The 22,669-nt window shown below is 45.4% G+C and overlaps 1 protein-coding gene across 1 annotated transcript in view; it reads left to right on the forward strand.

Annotated features, from left to right (window-relative positions):
* Positions 1–22,669, forward strand: part of Chd7 (chromodomain helicase DNA binding protein 7) — a 184,350-nt gene that overhangs the window by 140,998 nt on the left and 20,683 nt on the right. Inside the window, 11 exon segments of the mRNA XM_036178057.1 lie at positions 68–311; positions 1,449–1,625; positions 7,939–8,082; positions 9,151–9,406; positions 14,965–15,175; positions 15,813–16,008; positions 16,583–16,750; positions 17,098–17,277; positions 19,734–19,844; positions 19,929–20,134; positions 22,415–22,614. Coding sequence (XP_036033950.1) covers positions 68–311; positions 1,449–1,625; positions 7,939–8,082; positions 9,151–9,406; positions 14,965–15,175; positions 15,813–16,008; positions 16,583–16,750; positions 17,098–17,277; positions 19,734–19,844; positions 19,929–20,134; positions 22,415–22,614 — 2,093 coding nt within the window.

Consider the following 22,669-nt stretch of genomic DNA (forward strand, 5'->3'; position numbering starts at 1 on the left):
TATATTTTGTGAAATGAGGGCAATGGCTGATCCTCATTAAGCTTTCTGTCTTCTTTCCTTCTCAAAGGCGAAACTGCATTTTAGCAGATGAGATGGGTTTGGGAAAGACTATCCAGTCCATTACATTTCTCTATGAGATATATTTGAAAGGAATCCATGGCCCTTTTTTAGTAATTGCCCCGCTGTCCACGATCCCCAACTGGGAAAGGGAATTCCGGACCTGGACGGAGTTAAACGTGGTTGTGTACCATGGGAGCCAGGCTAGCCGTCGGACCATTCAGTTGTATGAAATGTACTTCAAAGATCCCCAGGTAAAATTTGTTGGTGTGACCCCTGTGCATGTTGTATATATTTTGGGGGAGTTAAAGACTCAAATCTCTGTGACATGGGGATGCCTTGACTTGCTAACTTGAGAAACTTGCTTGAGGTTCCTTATCCATTGCGTGTTTGCATAATCTATGTGTGTGAATATTGATTTTGTGTCTTTGGCACTTGTCATTCTGATTATTTAATTAGAAGGAGTAACTTTCTTAACATTTGGTGACCACAAAACTCCATAATGTATTAGTAGTTTAGTTTTATTTTGTATCCCTAAGACAATACCAAACAGAAAATGATACTAAAATGTGATCAGAGGGAACATTTTGTACTATGACCAGAAGTGAAAAAATAGTATTTAAAAAATTCAAGTATACCAAAGAAGACTTTAGTACTTTGACTCTTGTAAGAATTGCTTTACTTGTTGTCTTGTTGTAGTTACTGCTTGTAATTATTGCCCAATATTGGCAATGCAGCATTATGCATGTCATGATAGGGCATGATGCATGTCATGATAGGGCATGATGCATGCTAAAACATGTGCAGGCTTTGAGCAACAGATGCTGTCCTGTGGTTGGAAATAAGGCTGCTTTATACACATGGGCTCTTTAGAAAGTGGGGCCTACAGTTAAAGGAGAAAAATACTGAAATCTGTATTTATCTTTAGATTTGAAAAATTATAAGGTTCATCCTCTTTGGATTTTTGAATTTTTTAATTTCAAATGTTTTGGCATTTTACAAGAAATATTAATAAAACAAGTTTAAAAAGTAAGTTAGAGAAACTTCTAAACAAATTAAAGCTAGTTTGTCATGCAATTCCCTTGGCCTTGGCACTCTTAGGTTCTAGGGGTCCACATGTACCTAATGGCACTTTACCACATGTGGTCTTCAAGGAAATTTGACCCCAAATTTTCCTAGCACTTCTCTATTTTCTTTTTAAAAGGAAATGTTTTAAAATCCTGTTTTAGCCAAAATAGCTCCAGTCTGAAAAAAATAACTTGAAAGCAGAATGTGCTACCTAAAATACAGAGGTCTCCAAAAGGTTAAATACTTGCATTTTAGCAGCTTATTTATCCTCAACTACACTAATGCAATCACTCGCATGTGATAATTCCGACTTGTTCTTGTAGGGTCGAGTGATAAAGGGGTCCTATAAGTTTCATGCCATCATCACTACGTTTGAGATGATTCTGACTGACTGTCCCGAGCTGCGCAATATTCCCTGGCGCTGTGTGGTCATCGACGAAGCCCACAGGCTGAAGAACAGGAACTGCAAGCTGCTGGAGGGACTTAAGATGATGGACTTGGTTAGTGACCATTGATGACGCCATCTCAGCACTGTCTCTTTAGTTTTGCTGCGTGAATGTGTTGCCTCTGAGGGCTCCTGCAAAGCCCGCTGGTTTCCTAACCTAAGCTGCTGTTACCTTCTTCATTCTTACCCCTTTCTGGCATCACAGCGGAGTACAGTCGAGATACTTTCACCAGCATCAGCTTCGCTTCAGTGGTGACAGTCCAGCTGTGTTCCCAAGCATGTGGTTTTCTCCACTGGGGTCGGTTGTGCATGCACACTGTCACTTGGCTGAGACGCCCATTCCGTTTGTGCAAATGCTAAAAAGTTTGGGATATTGAAGACCTCACATTGATTCTGGGTCTTTAAGCCATACTTATTGTATACTCTTCCAGTTTCCAGAGGAGCAGCCAGGTCTTCCTACTTTGGTGTTCTCAGATTTTTTTCTTTCCTATAGGGAAAAACCAGTAGCCTGTTGTAAGAATAGCAGCATTTGGTTATATGTTATGCCTGCTGCTGTGCTCCTCTGACAGAAGCTGCCACAAGCTCTATTGTCCTTGAATTCCTTCTTACTCTGTAGTTTGCAGCATAGTCTGACCATTTCTGTCCCTCTCTACCCCTCTGGTACCTTTATTTACTTGTGTGGTGAGGGTACACCCATACCATTGGTGTACCATGGAAGTGAGAGGAGAGCTTGGCTGGTTCCCTCCACCACGTGGATTCTGGCACGTGAACACAGGTTGTCAGTCTGGCGGCAACCACCATACCGGATGAACCATCTCAGCAGCTCGGCTTCTAATTTCTGTTGGCCATTTGTAAAGGAAAGTTGTTACCATTTAAATGGTGTTGGCAGATTTGATGAATTTCAAGAAACTAAAGAACTTCTGTAGTTCTCTTGTTATTGAGAGTGTTCAGGGCTACACACATTTTACTGAAGACCTCAGCTCCTGGAAAGAACCTCAGAGCTGTGAAGGGTTGGACCAGCCAGCCATCCTTTTAGTCACAACAAACAGGCGAAATCTAATTTTGCTTAAAGGAAGACATCCAACTGATTTTTCCTACTTAGGATAGCATTTCCCATTTTTCTGTCAAGTAAACAATTTATTAACATTGTCCTACGTCTTTTCTAAAACACTTCACCAATTTTGGTATACCAGTCTGCAAAGCAGCATGAGCATTTAGAAGCAGAAAGGTCTTGGCATGGGATTTTCTAGAAGGAACAGCTCCTAGCTGTCTTTGGTTTCTCCAGGTGACACTTCAGCAGTGCAGTGAGGTAATCCTTTCTTTGCAGGGAAACACAAATGTTCATGACCTCTCAAACTATATCTTCAGAGCAGGGATGTGCCTTCATGGGGATTCGCTAAGATGCAGTTGTATGGTCCCTTTCTGAAGTCTTAAAGTCATGTGACTGAGTTTGGCTTAAGTTATATTTTATTATTAATTCCCATGTCTCAAAATAGTAGATTCTCACTGTAAAACGAACACTCCTTTGTTAGTGAGAGACATTTCTTTACCTCTAACAACATCAAAAAATTTACTTGCCTTTGAGGTATTTTGGAAATTAACATTTTATTAATGAATTAGAATCTGGAATAGAAATAACTTTTCTGTTACATATCAAAATATTTATTTTTTAATGCATGATAGTGCAGCATAGGGGAAATAATAATGTTTTCCTTGCTGAGTCAGACAGGGGAGGCTAAGGCTGCCCCTTGCAGTGGGAGGCCAGTCTTAGGGTCTGTCTGTCTCAGCCAGTGGGCCTGTAACACATCCTAGGGTTCTATCTCAGCCAGTGGGCCTGTAACACTTCCTAGGGTTCTATCTCAGCCAGTGGGCCTGTAACACATCCCAGGGTTCTATCTCAGCCAGTGGGCCTGTAACACTTCCTAGGGTTCTATCTCAGCCAGTGGGCCTGTAACACTTCCTAGGGTTCTATCTCAGCCAGTGGGCCTGTAACACATCCCAGGGTTCTATCTCAGCCAGTGGGCCTGTAACACTTCCTAGGGTTCTGACTGTCTCAGCCAGTGGGCCTGTAACACTTCCTAGGGTTCTATCTCAGCCAGTGGGCCTGTAACACTTCCTAGGGTTCTATCTCAGCCAGTGGGCCTGTAACACTTCCTAGGGTTCTGACTGTCTCAGCCAGTGGGCCTGTAACACATCCTAGGGTTCTATCTCAGCCAGTGGGCCTGTAACACTTCCTAGGGTTCTATCTCAGCCAGTGGGCCTGTAACACTTCCTAGGGTTCTATCTCAGCCAGTGGGCCTGTAACACTTCCTAAGGTTCTGACTATCTCAGCCAGTGGGCCTGTAACACTTCCTAGGGTTCTGTCTCAGCCAGTGGGCCTGTAACACTTCCCAGGGTTCTGACTATCTCAGCCAGTAGGCCTGTAACACTTCCTAGGGTTCTATCTCAGCCAGTGGGCCTGTAACACTTCCTAGGGTTCTATCTCAGCCAGTGGGCCTGTAACACTTCCTAGGGTTCTATCTCAGCCAGTGGGCCTGTAACACTTCCTAGGGTTCTGACTGTCTCAGCCAGTGGGCCTGTAACACATCCTAGGGTTCTATCTCAGCCAGTGGGCCTGTAACACTTCCTAGGGTTCTATCTCAGCCAGTGGGTATGTAACACTTCCTAGGGTTCTATCTCAGCCAGTGGGCCTGTAACACTTCCCAGGGTTCTGACTATCTCAGCCAGTGGGCCTGTAACACTTCCTAGGGTTCTATCTCAGCCAGTGGGCCTGTAACACTTCCCAGGGTTCTGACTATCTCAGCCAGTGGGCCTGTAACACTTTCTAGGGTTCTATCTCAGCCAGTGGGCCTGTAACACTTCCTAGGTGTAGTTAGAGTTTTCCTGCCTGGCCCAGTCAGGACAAATCTCTCTTACCCGCCAGTCCCACAGTCACTCAGACCCAACCAAGAAAGCACACAGAAACTTACATTGTTTAGAAACTGTATGGCTGTGGCAGGCTGCTTGTTATCTACTTCTCTATCTTAAATTAACCCATTTCTGTTAGTCTATACTTTGCCACATGGCTTGTGGCTTACCGGTGTCTTTACATGTTGCTTTTCATGGTGGCGGCTGGTGGTGTCTCTCCCCAGTCTTCTACTTCCCAGAATTCTCTTCTCTCTTGTCCCGCCTATACTTCCTGCCTGGCCACTGGCCAATCAGAACTTTATTTACACAGAGCGATATCCACAGCACTTCCCCTTTTCTTTTTTTTAAGGAAGGTTTTAACTTTTACATAGTACAATTACATATAACAAAACAATTATCAAGCAAGAATTATAGTTACAATATTAAAGAAGATATCCTATCTATCTTATATTTGTGAGTCTAAAGTTTTATATCTAACTTTGCCACATGGCTTGTGGCTTACCAGTGTCTTTACATGTTGCTTCTCATGGCAGCAGCTGGCGGTGTCTCTCTCCAACCTTCTACTTCCCAGAATTCTCTTCTCTCTTGTCCCGCCTATACTTCCTGCCTGGCCACTGGCCAATCAGAACTTTATTTACACAGAGCGATATCCACAACACCTAGGGTTCTGACTATCTCAGCCAGTGGGCCTGTAACACATCCAAGGGTTCTGACTATCTCAGCCAGTGGGCCTGTAACACATCCAAGGGTTCTGACTATCTCAGCCAGTGGGCCTGTAACACTTCCTAGGGTTCTATCTCAGCCAGTGGGCCTGTAACACTTCCTAGGGTTCTGTCTCAGCCAGTGGGCCTGTAACACATCCCAGGGTTCTGACTATCTCAGCCAGTGGGCCTGTAACACATCCAAGGGTTCTGACTATCTCAGCCAGTGGGCCTGTAACACTTCCTAGGGTTCTATCTCAGCCAGTGGGCCTGTAACACTTCCTAGGGTTCTGTCTCAGCCAGTGGGCCTGTAACACATCCCAGGGTTCTGACTATCTCAGCCAGTGGGCCTGTAACACATTCTAGGGGTTCTGACTATCTCAGCCAGTGGGCCTGTAACACATCCTAGGGGTTCTGACTATCTCAGCCAGTGGGCCTGTAACACTTCCTAGGGTTCTGTCTCAGCCAGTGGGCCTGTAACACATTTTGCTAATGCACTGGAAATTTCCAATGACCTATCTCAGAAGAGAATTTTTTTAAGGTAGAAAATATTGTTGTTCAATTCAAAAATGTACTTGTATTGATACAGTTCAGAATTGCTAGTTGGTTGGTGCTTGAATCCTAACTCAACATCATTTGAACCTATACTCTTACCATATTTAAATAGTGAGAAGGAGCCCTGTGCAGGCAGGGCTATATATATATCTTAGGGGTTGCCGTTACTCGCACTAGACTGAGTTGGGATAAGCTTGAAGATGATCTCCAAGTCAGAAAAGAAGATTACTGGCTCTCTTCCTCTACTCCATGGCAAAGGAAATGGAGAAATATCAGGGGTAATCATGGTCACCATAGCCCTCCGTAGGAGCTCGGAAAGGAAAGCCCTCAACACGGGGGGCTGCCATGAGATTGTTGGAGGTTCTCATTGATTCTGTTGTCTCCTCATTCATTGACAGGAAGCTCCACACAAAATTGTGTTGCTAAAATGAAATTAAGTACACATCCTCCATCCGCACTTAAGAGAGCAATCGTGTTTTCAAGGCAGAAGCATCTCTACCTCTCCGTTGAGACTGGAGGTGATAATGCCCAATAGCCCAAGATGGGGCTCCCTTTTTTCAAATAAGTTTACTTTGAAATGAGTAAATGAGTGTACTTAAAAGTCTTTAACTTTTTTTTTTTTTGGTTTTTCAAGACAGGGTTTCTCTGTGTAGCTTTGCACCTGTCCTGGAACTCACTTGGTAGCCCAGACTGGCCTCGAACTCTGCCTCCCAAGTGCTGGGATTAAAGGTGTGTGCCACCACTGCCCGGCTGAGTCTTTAACTTTTAAGTGAAATGTTCAGAGCTTAAGCTAGTAAGAAAGGATGAGAAAGCTCAAGACAGCCAAGTCAGTTGCCTTCTTCTACCACATGACTCTTCCCTTACTCTGTGACACTTTCAAACATTCTTATAGAAAGTCATTCAGGACTTTAGCAAATCAGTAATCATGGCCCTTGCAACTCACCAGTCAGAAGACCTGGAATTATTTGCAAATTGCTCACACTTTATGAGCCTAATGATGATGGTGACCCATCCATCTTTTTTAATCAGAGACTTAGACTGAGAGAGGAAGAAAAAAGGAACAAAAACATGGAACTGCTCACCTCGCTGTTAAAGAACTTGATTGACAGATAGACCTGATAGATGCTGCCCTTCCTTAGATTGTCTCACTAGAGTCTGCATGGTCAGATTTCAAGCTAAACCAGAAAACTTATTTTAGAAACAATCACTTCCTAAAATAATTCTGTGTGTTATGCACCAAATACCAAAACAAGGAAGGAACTATTGCAGCTTTTAAAATTTGTAAGCTTGGGACTAAGCGTGTAGCTCAGTTGGGAGAGCCTGATATCCACAAAACCCTACATTGGTTTGACCCAGCCCCCGAAGCACTGCATAAAACCTGGTATGGTGATATGTGCCACACTTTCAGCACTGGGAAGGTGGAGGCAGGAGGATCGTAAGTTCAAGGCCAGCATGGGACACACAAGACCCAGTCTCAAAAAGCATTAAAAAAACCTAAATTTACCATTGTTAATCCTGATCGATCCAGAATGTAGAAATTGAAAGAGAAGGCATAGTTGTACCAAGAGCTGGAGAGTGGGGCTCACAGGCTGGAAGACTGGCTGAAGAAAGACCTAATGTGCTTCAAAGACACAGAGTTAGAAATAGCATTGGCTTTTTTTTCTTTTTAAGTGATTTTGGTATTTAAAACTAAGGCGACCTCTTTGCTAGCGGCAAATTGTTGCAGAACAGAATCATTTTCACGTGCTGTTGCATTTAGAAGCACTTCTTTTGTCTCTGCAGTGAGTCATGCAGGAAGCAGATGGAAAGGTGAGCATCCTGCTGATGCAGAGAGCAGAAGGGAGCATGTAACTGAGTCTAGGAAAAATTTAACTACAGTGGAGAAAAAACCCTGAGACTGGGGGACTCGGGAAACGGTCATCCTCAAATATCAACCTAGAGAACTCAGGGGAAACAGAGTGGCAGGGCACATGGGGGAGTCTGTGGAGTTTGCTGTGGTGTTCTCTGTGTTTGCATTTACCTGAAGCAGGAACCACACATGCCTGTGTCTCCTCCTCCTTGTTCTAAGTTCTGCCCCTTGTGTATGGTGGATACTGACCCCATCACAATGAGCAGAAGTGGAGAGGATAGCTGCAGAGAGAAAGCGTTAGCTCTGAGAAATGGTTCTGGTCCAGTGAGGCAAGTTGTTTCCCCATGTTCTTCTAGGAACACAAAGTGCTGCTGACGGGGACCCCACTGCAGAACACCGTGGAAGAGCTCTTCAGCCTGCTCCACTTCCTGGAGCCGAGTCGCTTCCCTTCAGAAACAACCTTTATGCAAGAGTTTGGTGATCTGAAAACGGAAGAGCAGGTACTTAGCCCTCCACTTTGGCTTTTGTGAATTTTAAGATGTGAGGATTATGCCACAGTATTTGCCACCATGGCAAACAGCTTTATGTACCCTCCTCTAGGACTTCAAGTCATCATTACGAAGGTGGTCTGGTTTGTCCCTCAGCTCCCACAAAAGCCTGTTGAGTTTTTATAGGCAGGTTACATTACAAACCCGACTTTCCGAGTTTTGTGCCGTGTGGGTTGATGCCGCTGCAGGGTGTACTTCCAGGGTATGTGTCCACAGCCCCAGGGTTTGTAGGCACACTTGTCCATTGGAGATTTGGGTCCTTACTCTCATTTCTGAACCATACTGCTTCCAGCTTATTTATTTTCATTTCAAAATTGGAGGTAAAACTGGCCCACTGGATTTCTGGGAGAAGTCAAAGGACTTGTGTATAAAGAATACTTGGTGGCTGTAGGTACTATAAGAGTTATATGCGTACTAATTCATGTGGAGTCTCCTGTCAGTGAACCAGCAAAGACTGCGCCTCACTGATTCTGAAATAAATGTACTGATAAGCTGGAGCTCCTGGTTACTTGCCCCTTTCCAGCTTACTGGCTCAGACCTCCGGGCTCCGCTCAGATTGTGCCCGTGTTGTTTCTCCTCGGTAAATTAACAGCATTGTGCCAGTCAGTGGGCAAGAGCCAGACGGTGCCGTCCCTCCTTAGTTTGGCCATGGGCTTCCTCACTCTCATTCTTCACCTCTCCACAACATTGCTCCTGCCCTCTTCCTGTTCATCCCCACGGCTAAGACAAAAGGAAACTAAATAAACACCCTTCCCCAACACCTGCTCTCAGTGTTTCCAGACCTTCAGGCTATTCAGCAATTCTGGATAGGTGAAGTTTTCTCTTTAACACAAGCCACCCAACCTTCCTGTGTTTCTCTTAGGACAACACACAGGCTAGCTCCTTTACATTCCTTCTAGGCTTTGGAAACTGAAAGGGGATAGTAAATAAATAAGACAGTCTTCCCTTTTACATTATGTCAGAATGTTTTAACCCGCAAGCAAATGGAGATGCCAGTATTGACATGAGGTCCTTTTTTAGGTGCAAAAACTACAGGCTATTCTAAAGCCAATGATGTTGAGACGTCTCAAAGAGGATGTAGAAAAGAACTTGGCCCCCAAAGAAGAAACTATTATTGAAGTTGAGCTAACAAACATTCAGAAGAAATATTACCGAGCCATCCTTGAGAAGAATTTTACATTTCTTTCCAAAGGTGGTGGACAAGCTAACGTACCTAACCTTTTAAACACTATGATGGAATTGAGAAAGTGCTGCAACCATCCCTATCTAATCAATGGTAAGCCTGCCTGCCTGCCTGCCTGGAGCTTGTTAAGATGGAGGGTGGTACACTCCTCAGCAGCTTCCCTCTGCCCCTGTGCTGAGGCTCTCATGGTGTGTGTTCGTCACAGCTCTGTCTACTCATGGGGGATATCCTCTTTTGTCATTGCCGAGGTTAGTGGCCAGTGTTCCCATGGGCCTGGAAGCTCCACACCATCTTGCCTCTTACTAATCCCCTTCACCTGAAAGCAGGTGTTTGCTCCAGGGATAGATGTTGTCAGGAGGAGCTGGCTGCTAAAGACACAGGAGCCCTGTGAGGTCTTCTTGGAAGGGAGGTGGGTGTTTGATTCCAAAGCACTTAAGAGCATCCCCATGTGGGCAGCACTCCCAGCTACTTCAGGTATCTGTTGGGAAAGTGGCCTTCGGTCCCTTGCAATCTGGAGGCTTTCAGCACGTGTCTTCTGAAAATGGGAAGGAACCTTAAAGTTTTGTCCATTATATTGTCCCTTTATTGATGGAGACTTTGTTTTCTACTCCATAATGACATGTGATTTCATGGGTTAAATGCCTTATAGACTTCCAAAAATTGTTAAGGAGATGAGTGTCCCATGCCTGTACAAGCATAGCCAGTGTGGACTTAGGGGGAGCTAGCTACTAGGATGTGGAGGAACTGAGATGAAAGGCTCAGAGGAAGATGATGTATGAGACAAGGATTTTGCCATCAGGCGGGACTAGAAAAGGGGGGTGGTAGTGCTGAGGCTGAGGTCCTAACATAAGTAAAGAAAGAACAAGGGGGATCTTGCCCAAAGTACAGCAATGGGTGAGACACCGAGAGACTGAGCCATCTAGACACATTGGACCTTGCTGTGGTGCCCTCAGATGAGGTCACATGTTACCTTCACTCAAGACTTTAGGTGTAGGGAAACCATGGCTGGTGTTTAGCTGAGCACTGATTAGAAATGTGTCTGTGGGGCTGAGGATGTGCTGCAGTTGCAAGAGTGCTCACCTTAGCCTGTTCAAAGCTCTGGGTCCCATCCCAGCACACAGCATAAAGCCAGCTATGCTAGCACATGCCTATAATCCCAGCACTGAGGAGATAGAGGCAGGAAGATCGGAAGTTCTGGGTCCTTGTCAACTATGTAGCAGGTTTGAGGCTATCCATGGGGGGGGGGGGGGGCAGGGGGAAGGTGGTGTTCATGAAAGCATGCCTCAAAATGAAAACAGTAGAGATTCTGATCACAGGCAATATCATAAAATAGATGGGAGGAAGGACAGACAGACAGACAGCCAAGCAAAAAGATGAGCCAGAGGGCTGTCTGTGGCTGTGATCTGTTTATACTGTGATGGCAGGCTAATTTGGGGTTCTTCTGGCTGTTTCTAATAGGCTAGCAGCGCAGTTGGGGAGAGCAAAGCCTCTTCCGTCTAATTTGTGAGCGTCAAGGTCAGCTGACCTGAGAGTGCCTCACCTTTCCCTGTCTTAGAGTATACACCTGTTCAGCACTCTGCTTGCCCTTGTTAGTGTAGAAAGTGGTGTCTGCCTGGACAATAGCCTCAGAGCATAGAGCCTGAGGCCACTGCTCTGCAGTGACATCTGTGAACTCCTTTTGAAAGTAGTGGTTTTGGTTTTGGTTTCTAAAGAGAGTGCCGTGATCATTAGATGTTTATTATGCTAGCCCTCAATCACACCATTATGAGTTGGTAAGCTATTATGGTGTCAGTCAGCCTGTCAGTGAGTTGGGACTTATAGAAAATACTGGTGTGAGTGGAGCCCACACCTGAGTGTGCACACATACTTTTCCATTCATAGCCTATAGAAAGAAAATAGACAGTAACAGTCTCCAGTAGGAAAAAGGGAGAAAAGGAGATATTCCCCCAAAGGACTCATGGCACTCAGCACTATGATGAAATGACACCCCCCCCCCAGTGTCTCTGTGTCCTCCATGCTCACTCAGATTAATTATATGCATCTATGCATTGAGCATTGCTGAAGTTTTCCCCACAAAGCATAGCTGGTGGGTCTTTCCGTGGCTGATTTTTCTCCAAGGTCTCCTGTATAGCTCTTCTTCTGGAGCCCCTTAGGACTCCTTGAGGTTCTAATTGTCATACCTTGAGGTGAGCCTTCTGTCCTTAGAGTAAATGTCAAAGTTGCTGTTAAGCAGGTGTCCTGATGCCTCTGGGTTGGTTTTTTTGTTTTGTTTTGTTTTTTTGCAAAGTATAATTTTTAAAAATGCAGGTACACACACTAGGCATTCAGGTCCAGGAAAACTTAGGGAGGGGGACATTGTGTCTCACAGAGACTGTCCAGGGCCCAACTGTACATTCTCATCCAGGATCTGAAAGTGTTACCTTTCATGGAATCATTGCTATACACAATTAGCATTCATAAGGAACTTGTTAAATTGTTATGAACTCTAGCCATGACTGAGAAAGTGCCCCAGTTGAGCTAAACTTCTGTTCCACAGGGCATGTCTTAGGAACAATTCTGTGCATGGGTGGAAATGGTAAGGTAAACATAATGGGAGAAACTGCTGGAAGAGGGGTAGTATATACAAAGACATATGTGATTGTAAGAGTGTCCAATATAGCAGGCATTTAGTCAATGTTGCTAAAAGGCAGGTAACTGGACAGCCTACAGTGAGTTATTAGTACTGACCTAAGCATTGCTAGGATAAAATTTTGTTTCCTGACTTGAGAACAAGAATGATGAAAGCATGTCCTGATAGTTGGAGGTGACATGGAGTCATCTTTTGTTACAATTCATTGTAGGAAGAGTGAAGAAAATAGGATGCTTTGAGATACAAAAATTGAGATTGACCTCTAGTGGAATATATTTTAGAGGGAAAAAAAGTTATATTATTTTTCTTAACCTTCAAGAACTAGATGTTTTCCTGTTTGTTAATGACTAGTATTCACAGATGGCATTACAGTCACTGTCCCAGTAGCAGCTCTCTGTTGAATTAAGGAAACTCCACTCTCATCTGAACTTGCCTTGGATGTGCACATCCTGATGAACACAATACTAGCCACACTTTAATTTAGGGCAGTGCCAACACAGTCGTTTGATTCGTCATGACCCATATCCAGTTAATGTTTTCAAGTCTGACATCAGAGGAAATCTTCAATTGCAAAGTTTAAAAATTTGGCTGTGATACATAGGGCAGAAATTGCTGCCCTCTCCCACAGCCACCCTCTCTTTCCATGTACCATAGTCAATATAGCACCAGAAGAAATGTAAAGGGGCCTGGCGTGGTGGTACACACCTTTAATCCCAGCACTTAGGAGGCAGAGGCAGGCGGATCTCTGTGAGTTTGGGGCCAGCCTGGTCTACAGAGAGAGTTCAAGTTCTGGGACAGCCGGATAGCCAGGGCTCTGTTTCACAGAGAAACCCTGTCTCAACCCCACCCCACCTCACCCCCCACCAAGAAACCCACCACTAACAAAAAGAATTGTAAAGGATGTGTATTTGTACATAACAAAGGATTATTGGTACAAAGTACCCTGGAAGAACTTGAATTCCTAATAAAATGGATCAATTCCACATATTTTGCCCACCCCCCAAAAGAAGGACTACATTGTCTCCTTTTTTACTGTTCTTATAAAATAAGGAGTCATGGGGGCTGGAGAAATGGTCATGGTTATGGAGAGATGTTTGGCGACTAGAACACATCTTTTGGAGTGGGACCTGAGTTGGATTCCTAGCACTCACATTACAGGAGGTGGCTCATAACCATGTGTAGCCCCGTCTCTGGAGGGGTCTGATACCTCCGACCTCCACAGGCATCTGCACTCACATGCACATACACACACACTCACTTTAAAATACATTCTAAAAATTTAAGGATAAGAAATTATTGGTCTCATTGAAAAGGCAGGAGAGTTATTTTGGTCATTCTTAATAAATTGAAATTTTTAATATTTTAAGTTCAGATTTCTCTATTTGAAATATTTATATTTCAATTTTTTACTAAAATAATTCCAGCTTATCTGACATTTGCTTTCTCAAAGTAAAAATCTCGTTTTTGAAAACTGTTCCTTGATCCTTAACTTATTTTAAATTATATTACATTTCATTTTGATTCTGGATTGTATGCCTCATGGACAAAGAATGCCCAAATATCATAAAAGTAAAAAATTCATTTCTAAGTTGTAAGCATCTTATGATGCATTATACAAAAAATAAACTTTCTAAAAGATCTAATGTGATAATTTACTTTCCTGCACATGAGAGCTTTCTGAATCTAGAGCCTGGACTTAAAGATCTCAGGCTTGAGAAACACCATCACCTTCAATCAGATACACTTTGCTAGTGTCTTAAGCAGCATTTTGTTCTTTATCTTTCCTTGTCTGATTCCACATTCATAAAAAAAAAAAAATCTGAATCATAGTTTTTTTTTTTTGTTCATGTGGAAGAGGGAGTAAGGGTTACCCTGTTCCAAAAGAGTTGGCATTTTCTGCCAGGCTCCCTTTGTGAAAAGGTCATGTGCTCTGTGGAAGGCTTGGCACTTACGCCAAACATCAAGTGGCTTTAATCTGTCCTTGATGATTCTTAACTAACACAGTGTTCTGCATATGACCTCCTAAGGACAGTCTCACAAGCCCCTTTCATGGAAACAGGGCAGTGCTGGATCCGCAGTGTGTTGTTGCCTGTGGAGGTGCCGTCCGACTGATCGCAGTGGCCTGTCAGAGCCGACCTTCAAAAGCCATTGGGAGATTTTTGTCTCCCTCTCCCGTGTGTCCCTGGTTTACATGTTTCAAACAGTGGTAGGGAGCGTTAGGTTCAAGGCACTGTATAGTGGTAGGAAATGACCCCTTTAGGTGGTTAAATTTGGTGTCTTTCTGAAGAGCAGCTGTGGTGGGAGAGCAGCGTACACAGCTGTTACTGGGGAGCCCAAGAGGCCAAGGAGGAGGCAGGTCACCTCTGCTAAACTCCAGCCAAATTACCTGAGCAGCGAGAGCCTGCTGCTTCCTGAGCCCACGCCAGGGGTGGAGGAGGTGACGGTGAGCCTTCAGTATTGGGAGCATGCCCTTCCTTCTCTCGGCTCCTGGCACACGCAAGCTTCTGCACAGTGAGGAAACCGAGGAGAAGGAGGGTAGGCAGGGAAGGCTTCGAGTTGGTTCTGGCTTGAGCTTCACCGGGTTTGGGTAATTCAAAATAGAGTTGCTGTTTGTGTTTACTCAGCGAGCAGCACCTTCTCGGCAATTCAGGCTCTGGGTTTTCTGTAGGCTTCTGGCCTTGGCTTGTTTCTGTCACCTCCAGTCTGCTGTTGAAATTTGGGTGTGTTTTTGTTTGTTTTTGTTTTGTGTTGTTTTTGATATAGACAGCAAACATTTGGTTGGTGGAAAATGTGGATCTCTTCCCCAGATGCCTCAGTATATGGAACCTAAAACTCTGGTTGCTTTTGTAGGCATGTAGTTGTGTGTGGATCTAACTTTGAGTAAGCAGGTGGCTTCCTGCTCTTAAACATGAATGAGACATTCTGATTTTGCCAGTTTGTTGTGGGTTTTGAAAGCAAATCCATTGTTTTTAGTAATAAGAATCCTTTACGGTATTAACGTCATGCTGTCCAATCTCTGCAGGTGCTGAAGAGAAAATTTTGGAAGAGTTTAAAGAAACACACAATGCAGAGTCTCCAGATTTTCAGCTCCAGGCAATGATCCAGGCTGCTGGCAAGCTGGTGCTGATTGACAAGCTGCTGCCAAAGCTGAAGGCTGGTGGCCACAGGGTGCTTATCTTTTCCCAGATGGTGCGCTGCTTGGACATCCTGGAAGACTATCTCATTCAGAGACGGTGAGGCCACTGCACAAAACAACAGAAAAAGAGCAGGACTCAGAGTGGGCCACCTAGAAGGGACATTTCCAAGAGAGGTAGTGGATGGAGACAATATATCACCTCCCTTTAAAACCACAGTTGTGCCTCAGGGCATCATATATGATGGCTGCAGGGGCCATTGCGTCCAGTTTTGTTTTGTTTTGTTTTGTTCCTCTGGCTGTCCTGGAACTCACTCTATAGACCAGACTAGACTCAAACTCAGAGATCTACCTGCCTCTGCCTCCTGAGTGCTGGGATTAATGGTGTGCACCGTGTGTAGGAGGTTTTTGATTGTTTGTGGTGGTGGTGTTTTTATACTGCCTACTTTGGTGGGCACTTTCCCCCTTGTTTCATTCACCTTGGGGAGAAAAGTTCTTACTTAAAATTAAAACTGTATGTTATCAGCTATTTTTAGAATTTAGCTATTTCCTTTGGAGGAAGTAAAATAAAAACCTTTGAGTGTTCAGGCAGTTGTATGGAAAAACAACACTGATCTGAAATTATTTGCTAAATCCTTCTATTGTGTGAGTGCATATCCATAGTGGAATACTTACTGGGAAGCAAAAAGGAGCGAGCCAATGGTAGCTGTTTGTCAGGCCTCCTTGTTGTATTCCAGGTATCCATATGAAAGGATTGATGGCCGTGTCAGAGGCAACCTCCGACAGGCAGCTATCGACAGATTCTCCAAACCTGATTCCGATAGGTTTGTTTTCCTCCTGTGCACAAGGGCAGGAGGTCTAGGCATTAATCTCACTGCTGCTGATACCTGCATCATCTTCGACTCAGACTGGAATCCCCAGAATGACCTCCAGGTGAGTGAGGACAGGCTGCTCCAGTGTCTCTTCTCCTTCTCCTGTGACAAAGACTCATCAGTCACACCAGGGGACAGACGAGGGTGTCACTGCCAGCCTGTGTCTCCTGCCTAGTGATCAGCAGGGTATGAAAGAAACCCTTAGTGTTTTAATCATTGGGACATGCAGTCTGACAGCTGGCCAGAGCCGTGTGTTTAAGTAGCTGTGTTGGTCACTTTTGGCTGCCATAACAAAAACAACATGGCTGGGCAGCTTAAACGATTCCCTCCCCTTCTCCAGGTTCTGGAGCTGGGAGTGTGAGGTATGGATGCCAGCAAGATCGGGTGGTTGATAGGAAACTGCTGCACACACACACAGACAGCCGTCTTCCTCCCAGACACTCACCCTCCCACCTCTTCTTTAGGGTGCTAATCCCAGTCATTAGGGCACCACCCTCATGACCTAATTACCTCCTACGTCCCACCTCTAAGCCCCCACTTCAAATCACAGTAAGATTAGCTTTCCAACATCTGAGTTTAGGGAGGACACCACTGCGTACTCCATTGCAACAGCCATTGATTTTCTTTCCTTCCAGGCTCAGGCTAGATGCCACAGAATAGGGCAGAGCAAATCTGTGAAGATCTACAGGCTGATTACCAGAAACTCGTATGAAAGGGAAATGTTTGACAAGGCTAGTTTGAAGCTGGGCCTGGATAAAGCTGTGCTCCAGTCTATGAGTGGCCGAGAGAACGCCACGAACGGGGTAAGCGGACACTGCCCAGGCCGTGTGTTCACTGTGGCTCGTGGCTGCATCGAGCCGATGGTGAGAAACTGTTTGGCATCTGGTTTTTGATGTTTGTTTTCTTGAGACGGGGCTCACTATGTAGCTCTCTCACCATGTAGCTCTGGCTGGAACTCACAGCAATCCATGTGTCTCTGCCTCCCAATTTCTGAGATTAAAGCCGTGCATCACCACACTACAGGCTATTTTTTTACCTCAAAATTTAAGCACATTTTATTGCATTTTCCTTTGTTACAAGTAAACCTTCTTAAGACAGTTTCTATCTTAATTCTAAATGACTTTGAATACTTAAACTTTCTCTGAAACAGGTGCAACAGCTTTCCAAGAAGGAGATAGAAGACCTTCTACGAAAGGGAGCATATGGTGCTCTTATGGAGGAGGAAGATGAAGGTTCCAAGTTCTGTGAAGAGGATATCGACCAGATTCTCCTTCGCCGAACCCACACTATTACCATAGAGTCTGAAGGAAAAGGCTCCACGTTTGCTAAGGTTCGAATCCAACTAGAGAAGCATGCTAGAGCTTCTGAAGAGCACTTATGAAGGGATCACAAAAAGAAAGTAGAACCGTGGCTTTTGTTATGAATTACAGGCCAGTTACTAATTCCCTGGCAACTCCAACACTAAGACATTCTTTTGTTTGTTTGTTTTTGAGACAGGGTTTCTGTGTGTAGCCTTGACTGTCCTGGAACTCGCTCTATAGACCAGGCTGGCCTTGAGCTCACAGAGATCCACCTGCCTCTGCCTCCCACGCACTGGGTTTTCCTTGGGGGAGGGGGGACATGGCCCTGCTCTTACGTGTCTTTACCCATTTTCCCCTCTTAGGAATCTAGTTCTCCCGTCGTCCTCTCCTCTTCTAGACCCTGATTCCTGGAATGACCTGAGAGGATGATCAGATCACTCTGTATTTAAGTCTTTCTTGTTTTCCTCTCTAGCTACAGCTCTACAACTCTGCTCATAGCTAAAATGCACCTGTCACTTTCTGTTCAGCACTGGACACAGCCTACTTCCCACAGCTTGCCCTGTGTACTTTCCTACTGTATCCAACCTGCTATGGCCAAGGATGCTCTGAGCCCTGATGGCACCTAAAAGTCACTTTCGCGTCGTATTCCAGTCACACACACTGAGGCTCATTCTACTTTTCAGTTTTGCTAAACTCCAGTTTACTTTCCATAAAGTGTTAAATTCAGTGCCTTTGACATATTACAGGCTTGTGCAACTGTTAGCACAATCCTAAGTTTAAGATGTTCCTATTGCCTCAAAAAGAGCAAATTAGTAATCAGAATATACCCCTGTGGCTTCACCCTGGCCTGCAAACCACATGTATTTTTTTTTTTTTTTATAGCTTTACCTCCCCTGGACACACCGTTATAAATGGAGTTATACCATATGTGGTCATTTGCACGTGAGCACACATTTGCACACACACACACACACACACACACACACACACACACACAGTTCATATGTGAGAGAAAACTATGCGTCTTTCTGAGCCTGCCTTATTTTGCTCAACGTGATGGCTTCCAGCTCCATCCACTGTCCTTCAAGTGTCATGATTCCATTTGTCTTTACAGCTAAATAAAATTCCATTTTGTACAGGTAGAGCATTTTCTTTATCAGTTGTCTGTTGTTGGACATCTAGGCTGGTTCCCCTTCTGGCCATTGCAAACATGTGTCTCTGTGGTGTGTTGACATAGAGTCCTTTCCTTCAGGAGTACAGTCCAGTGGTGTAGCTGTGTTCTTTCATAGTTCTGTTTTCAGTATTCTGAGGAACCTCCATTGTCTTCCACGGTGGCTCCGTGAGTTTGCATTCCCACTGGCAGTGATGACAAGTTCCCCTTTGACACCTCCTGGACAGCAGTCACTGTTTAATTTCCATTTCCCTGGTGGCTAAAATTGTTGAACCCCAGTGTTTTCTAGAGTGACTGTTCACTGCTGCCTTCCTACACCTGTATATTAGAGTTGTGTTTCCCATGTCCTCACCAACACCGTTTATAACCTCTTGTGTGATGTGGGGAGGGGGTTGGGCTCCTCGTCGGCCCAGCTTGCAGGGGCTGTTCTCTGGGCTCGGGCCCTCACGTCTTTCAGTCTCTTGCAGAACTTCCCTCAGTCCTTACACGCACTGTAAGTTCAGTCTGTGCGAGACTGATGTGTATATGAGTGCACGTGTGTTGGCACACACGGTCCATCTGAGTGGCACGCAGATGCCGGACTTGGATGTGGTGGTTTTCCTTGGCTTCTTCACTGTCACTGCTTCGCGTCTGCCTGGTGTTTACCTCTATTAACTAACTCACCTTTTGAAAACTGTCTTTTTAGGAAGTCTTGCTTTCTTCATTTTGTCATTATTTTTTATATAAAGTACTGGAGTGATGTGCTCTAACCTCCACACTGGAGGGTGTTGTTGTAACTTCTCCACCAGGCAGCTCCATGGTCATGTCCATGTTAAGTTGACCCCTGTTTTTCGGTAGTTCCTGCTTCCCTCAGGATAGAGGCTGGACTGCTGACAGCACATACCAGGGCCCCTTGCTCTGACATCTGCCCTAATCGACTTGCCATGGCTGCCCATCCTTAAGTCCCTTCACCCTTGGGTCCTCTCCTGGGTCATTGCACATGCTCTGCCATGAACATTTCTGCAACCTTTCTTCTTTTATAAGTGCTCTAAAATATGGGCCAAGCATTTTCTTCTAGAGGACATTGCTCTTTTAAGAACTGCTCTCAGCAATAACTTGCTGGAGCCAATTCAAGGCCTTTCTCCATTGCTTATACTTTTCCATACCTACAGCAGATGTGAAACGTGTATGAAGGACAGTCTTGCCTCTATCTCCCATCCCCTGTCCTATCTCCCACAAGAGAATGAACACATGCATATTCAGTGGAAACAGGCTGCCTCGCATCCTGACTCTGAGAAACATCTCAAAGTAATGCACATGTTTTCCTCCTTCTAGGCAAGTTTTGTTGCATCTGGAAATAGGACAGACATTTCTTTGGATGACCCAAATTTTTGGCAAAAGTGGGCTAAGAAGGCTGAACTGGACATCGACGCCTTAAATGGGAGGGTGAGTGAGAAGTCCCGTCCAGACTACTGCCTGGGACGACCCAAAGGTTGGTCTGAGATCTCACTGCGTTTGCTCCTCTGTTAGAACAACCTGGTTATTGATACTCCAAGAGTCAGGAAGCAGACCCGGCTATACAGCGCAGTGAAGGAAGATGAGCTGATGGAGTTCTCTGACCTGGAAAGCGATTCTGAAGAAAAGCCTTGCACAAAGCCACGGCGCCCCCAGGACAAGTCCCAGGGCTACGCCCGGAGCGAGTGCTTCAGGGTGGAGAAGAATCTGCTAGTCTACGGGTAAGGCCGACTCACTATGGGAAGTCATTTTACCTACAGCTGGAATCCTCAGTTGTCATAGGAAAACCGGATCTATCTGCTCTTAGTGTAGCCAGGCAAATGCCTCCACATTAACTTTCTCAGTTGGTCAACATGACCCAAGTTCTAATCCTCCAGGGTATGGAAAGAGAAGTCACTGAAATTTATGAGTGTTGCTAGCACCTTGGGAATTATGGCAACTCCAATTTACTTATAGATTATTAAAAACTGCTGGGCGTTGGTGGTGCATGCCTGTAATCCCAGTAGTCGGGAGACACACAGGCAGATCTCTGTGAATTCGAGGCCAGCCTGGTCTACAAAGCAAGTTCTAGAAAAGGCACAAAGCTACACAGAGAAACCCTGTCTAGAAAAACCATCAAAACAAAACAAAAACCTAAGAATGATGTAGAATTGCAAAATCTTGTGGCCGCATACTGTCACATAAATTTTAAGACCATAGTTATCCTTTAATATTTTTTGCTAGAAAGTCTTATCAAAGGCAGAGACTCACTCACACACCTTTCCTCCAACTCATCTGAAGCCTAGGGGCCATTAGAACTTGAGGAGTCTGTGGGGTCCCTTTGCTGCATGCTGCCTCCCAAACTGTCATGCCCTACATCCACTTCATGTTTCATGTGCATGGCACCCACACACTTTGAGTGGCAGGATACTCAGCAAATACCCGAAGCAGTCGATAAGAATCACTCACAGATTGTAAGGCCCTCCTGTCTGTGCTATTTCTCCCAGCGCATCCCTGCAGAGCAGGGGAAGCACGTGGCTGAGGCCTGCAGGGTCATCTGTCACATGGATGCCTTCTCAGGGGTCCTGAACTCTGTGGGGACTTTGCTTCTGCTCACAGCCGTGTTGCTCATGCCCTTCTCATCTCTGCCTGTGCACAGGCTGTGCTGCTGAGGGCCCCAAGCCCCCACCTAAAGGCTCGACCAGCCATATGCCTACCTCCCTTGCAGCACTCCTCACAGGTCCCTGAGCACTCTGGCCTGCTGTCTCATCATCCCGGTGTCTCTCTTGATGGATTCCCAGTCATTGTATCCTCAGTGCACAGGGCAGTACCACTGAAGCACAGTGCTGCAGGGATATTTGTGTGCAACACAAACATGCCAGTCGAGACCTGTCCTGTACCCCAGCGACTGTGTTGGCACTAGTCTGTGCACACTGGGCAGCTCTCCTGCCTCTGTGTAGAATAGACTCTCTCCTAGCCTCAGCCCTTGACTCCCAGAACCTGCTTCCCTGTTTCTGCCTGATGGTCACAGTTGGGATTTTGTTGGAAACCTTAGGACTGGAACATACTAATAACTCCTCGTTCTAAGCAGGCTGCTCAGGGCATTGTCTTTCAGCCAAGTCCTCTGCTTTTACTGTTAGGGATTGAATAACTAACACATGTTGGGCACTGGGCTAGGGCACTTTTGGGCACTGGGACTACCACCATGAGCAAGGCAGCCGAAGGCAGGCAGATGAACAGGCAGAAATGGCAGTATGCTAAGATGATGTGACAGAGAGCACAGAAGACCAGCATGCACCTGAGGGTCATTCCCACTTTTGGGGCTGGGAGGAGTCACAGAGGGACTCTGTCCCTGATGAGCTTCAGTGATCCACCAGGTGTGAGGACAGGAGGGAGGAGCAAGCACAAGGGCTGGAGGTGAGTGGCAACCTTGGGAACGGGTCTGAGAAAGGTCAAAATAGCCGGGAAGAACAGCAGTTCAGTAAGGAGCCTCCTGTCCTTTCTCTGGGAGGACCTGAGACTTGGTCAGCATCCTTCTTGAGTTGGAAGTGACCACTCCTCATTGCAAAGGAGCCACATGGCTTTTAACTCTTCACTAGTTATTATGGTATCTATTTATGGTGGGTTATAGCTTTGATTTCTAGTAATCACTCCAACTTCAAGCCATCTTTCATTTTCAAGGGTTGGTCACCATAGGTACATATAAATCATAGTTGAAGGAGGCACAGTATAACAATTTCCAGTTCCTCAGATTACGTACATTTCCTAAAAATGGCAGCCATAGCCACCAACAGCACAGGAAAGCCATTAGCCACATGGGTGTTTAGTGGCCATGCAACTCCTGGCTTTGTGGTTCCCTGTGTAAGGAGGGGTTTTGTGCCCATCCCTGCATTCCTTTCCTGTCTCCAGAGGTTACTGATGCCAGTGTGGGTCCAGGATTTCCCAGTACTAGGGCCTGGTTGTCAAGGTGAGGTCATATCTACAACCAGGCTCCATCTACATGCTGCCTCTTTGCTTTCCAGCTGGGGCCGCTGGACAGACATCCTGTCCCACGGGCGCTACAAACGTCAGCTCACTGAGCAAGACGTAGAAACGATCTGCAGAGCCATCCTGGTGTACTGTCTCAATCACTACAGAGGGGATGAGAACATCAAGAGCTTTATCTGGGACCTAATCACTCCCACAGCTGATGGCCAGACTCGAGCCCTGCTCAATCATTCTGGTAGGTTGGTCTTGTGTTCTTTGTGCTTCTGGGTCACAAAAGGCTACCAGAAACA

This window comes from Onychomys torridus, chromosome 2 (genome assembly GCF_903995425.1).
Source record: "Onychomys torridus chromosome 2, mOncTor1.1, whole genome shotgun sequence".
NCBI classification, from domain to species: Eukaryota; Metazoa; Chordata; class Mammalia; order Rodentia; family Cricetidae; genus Onychomys; species Onychomys torridus.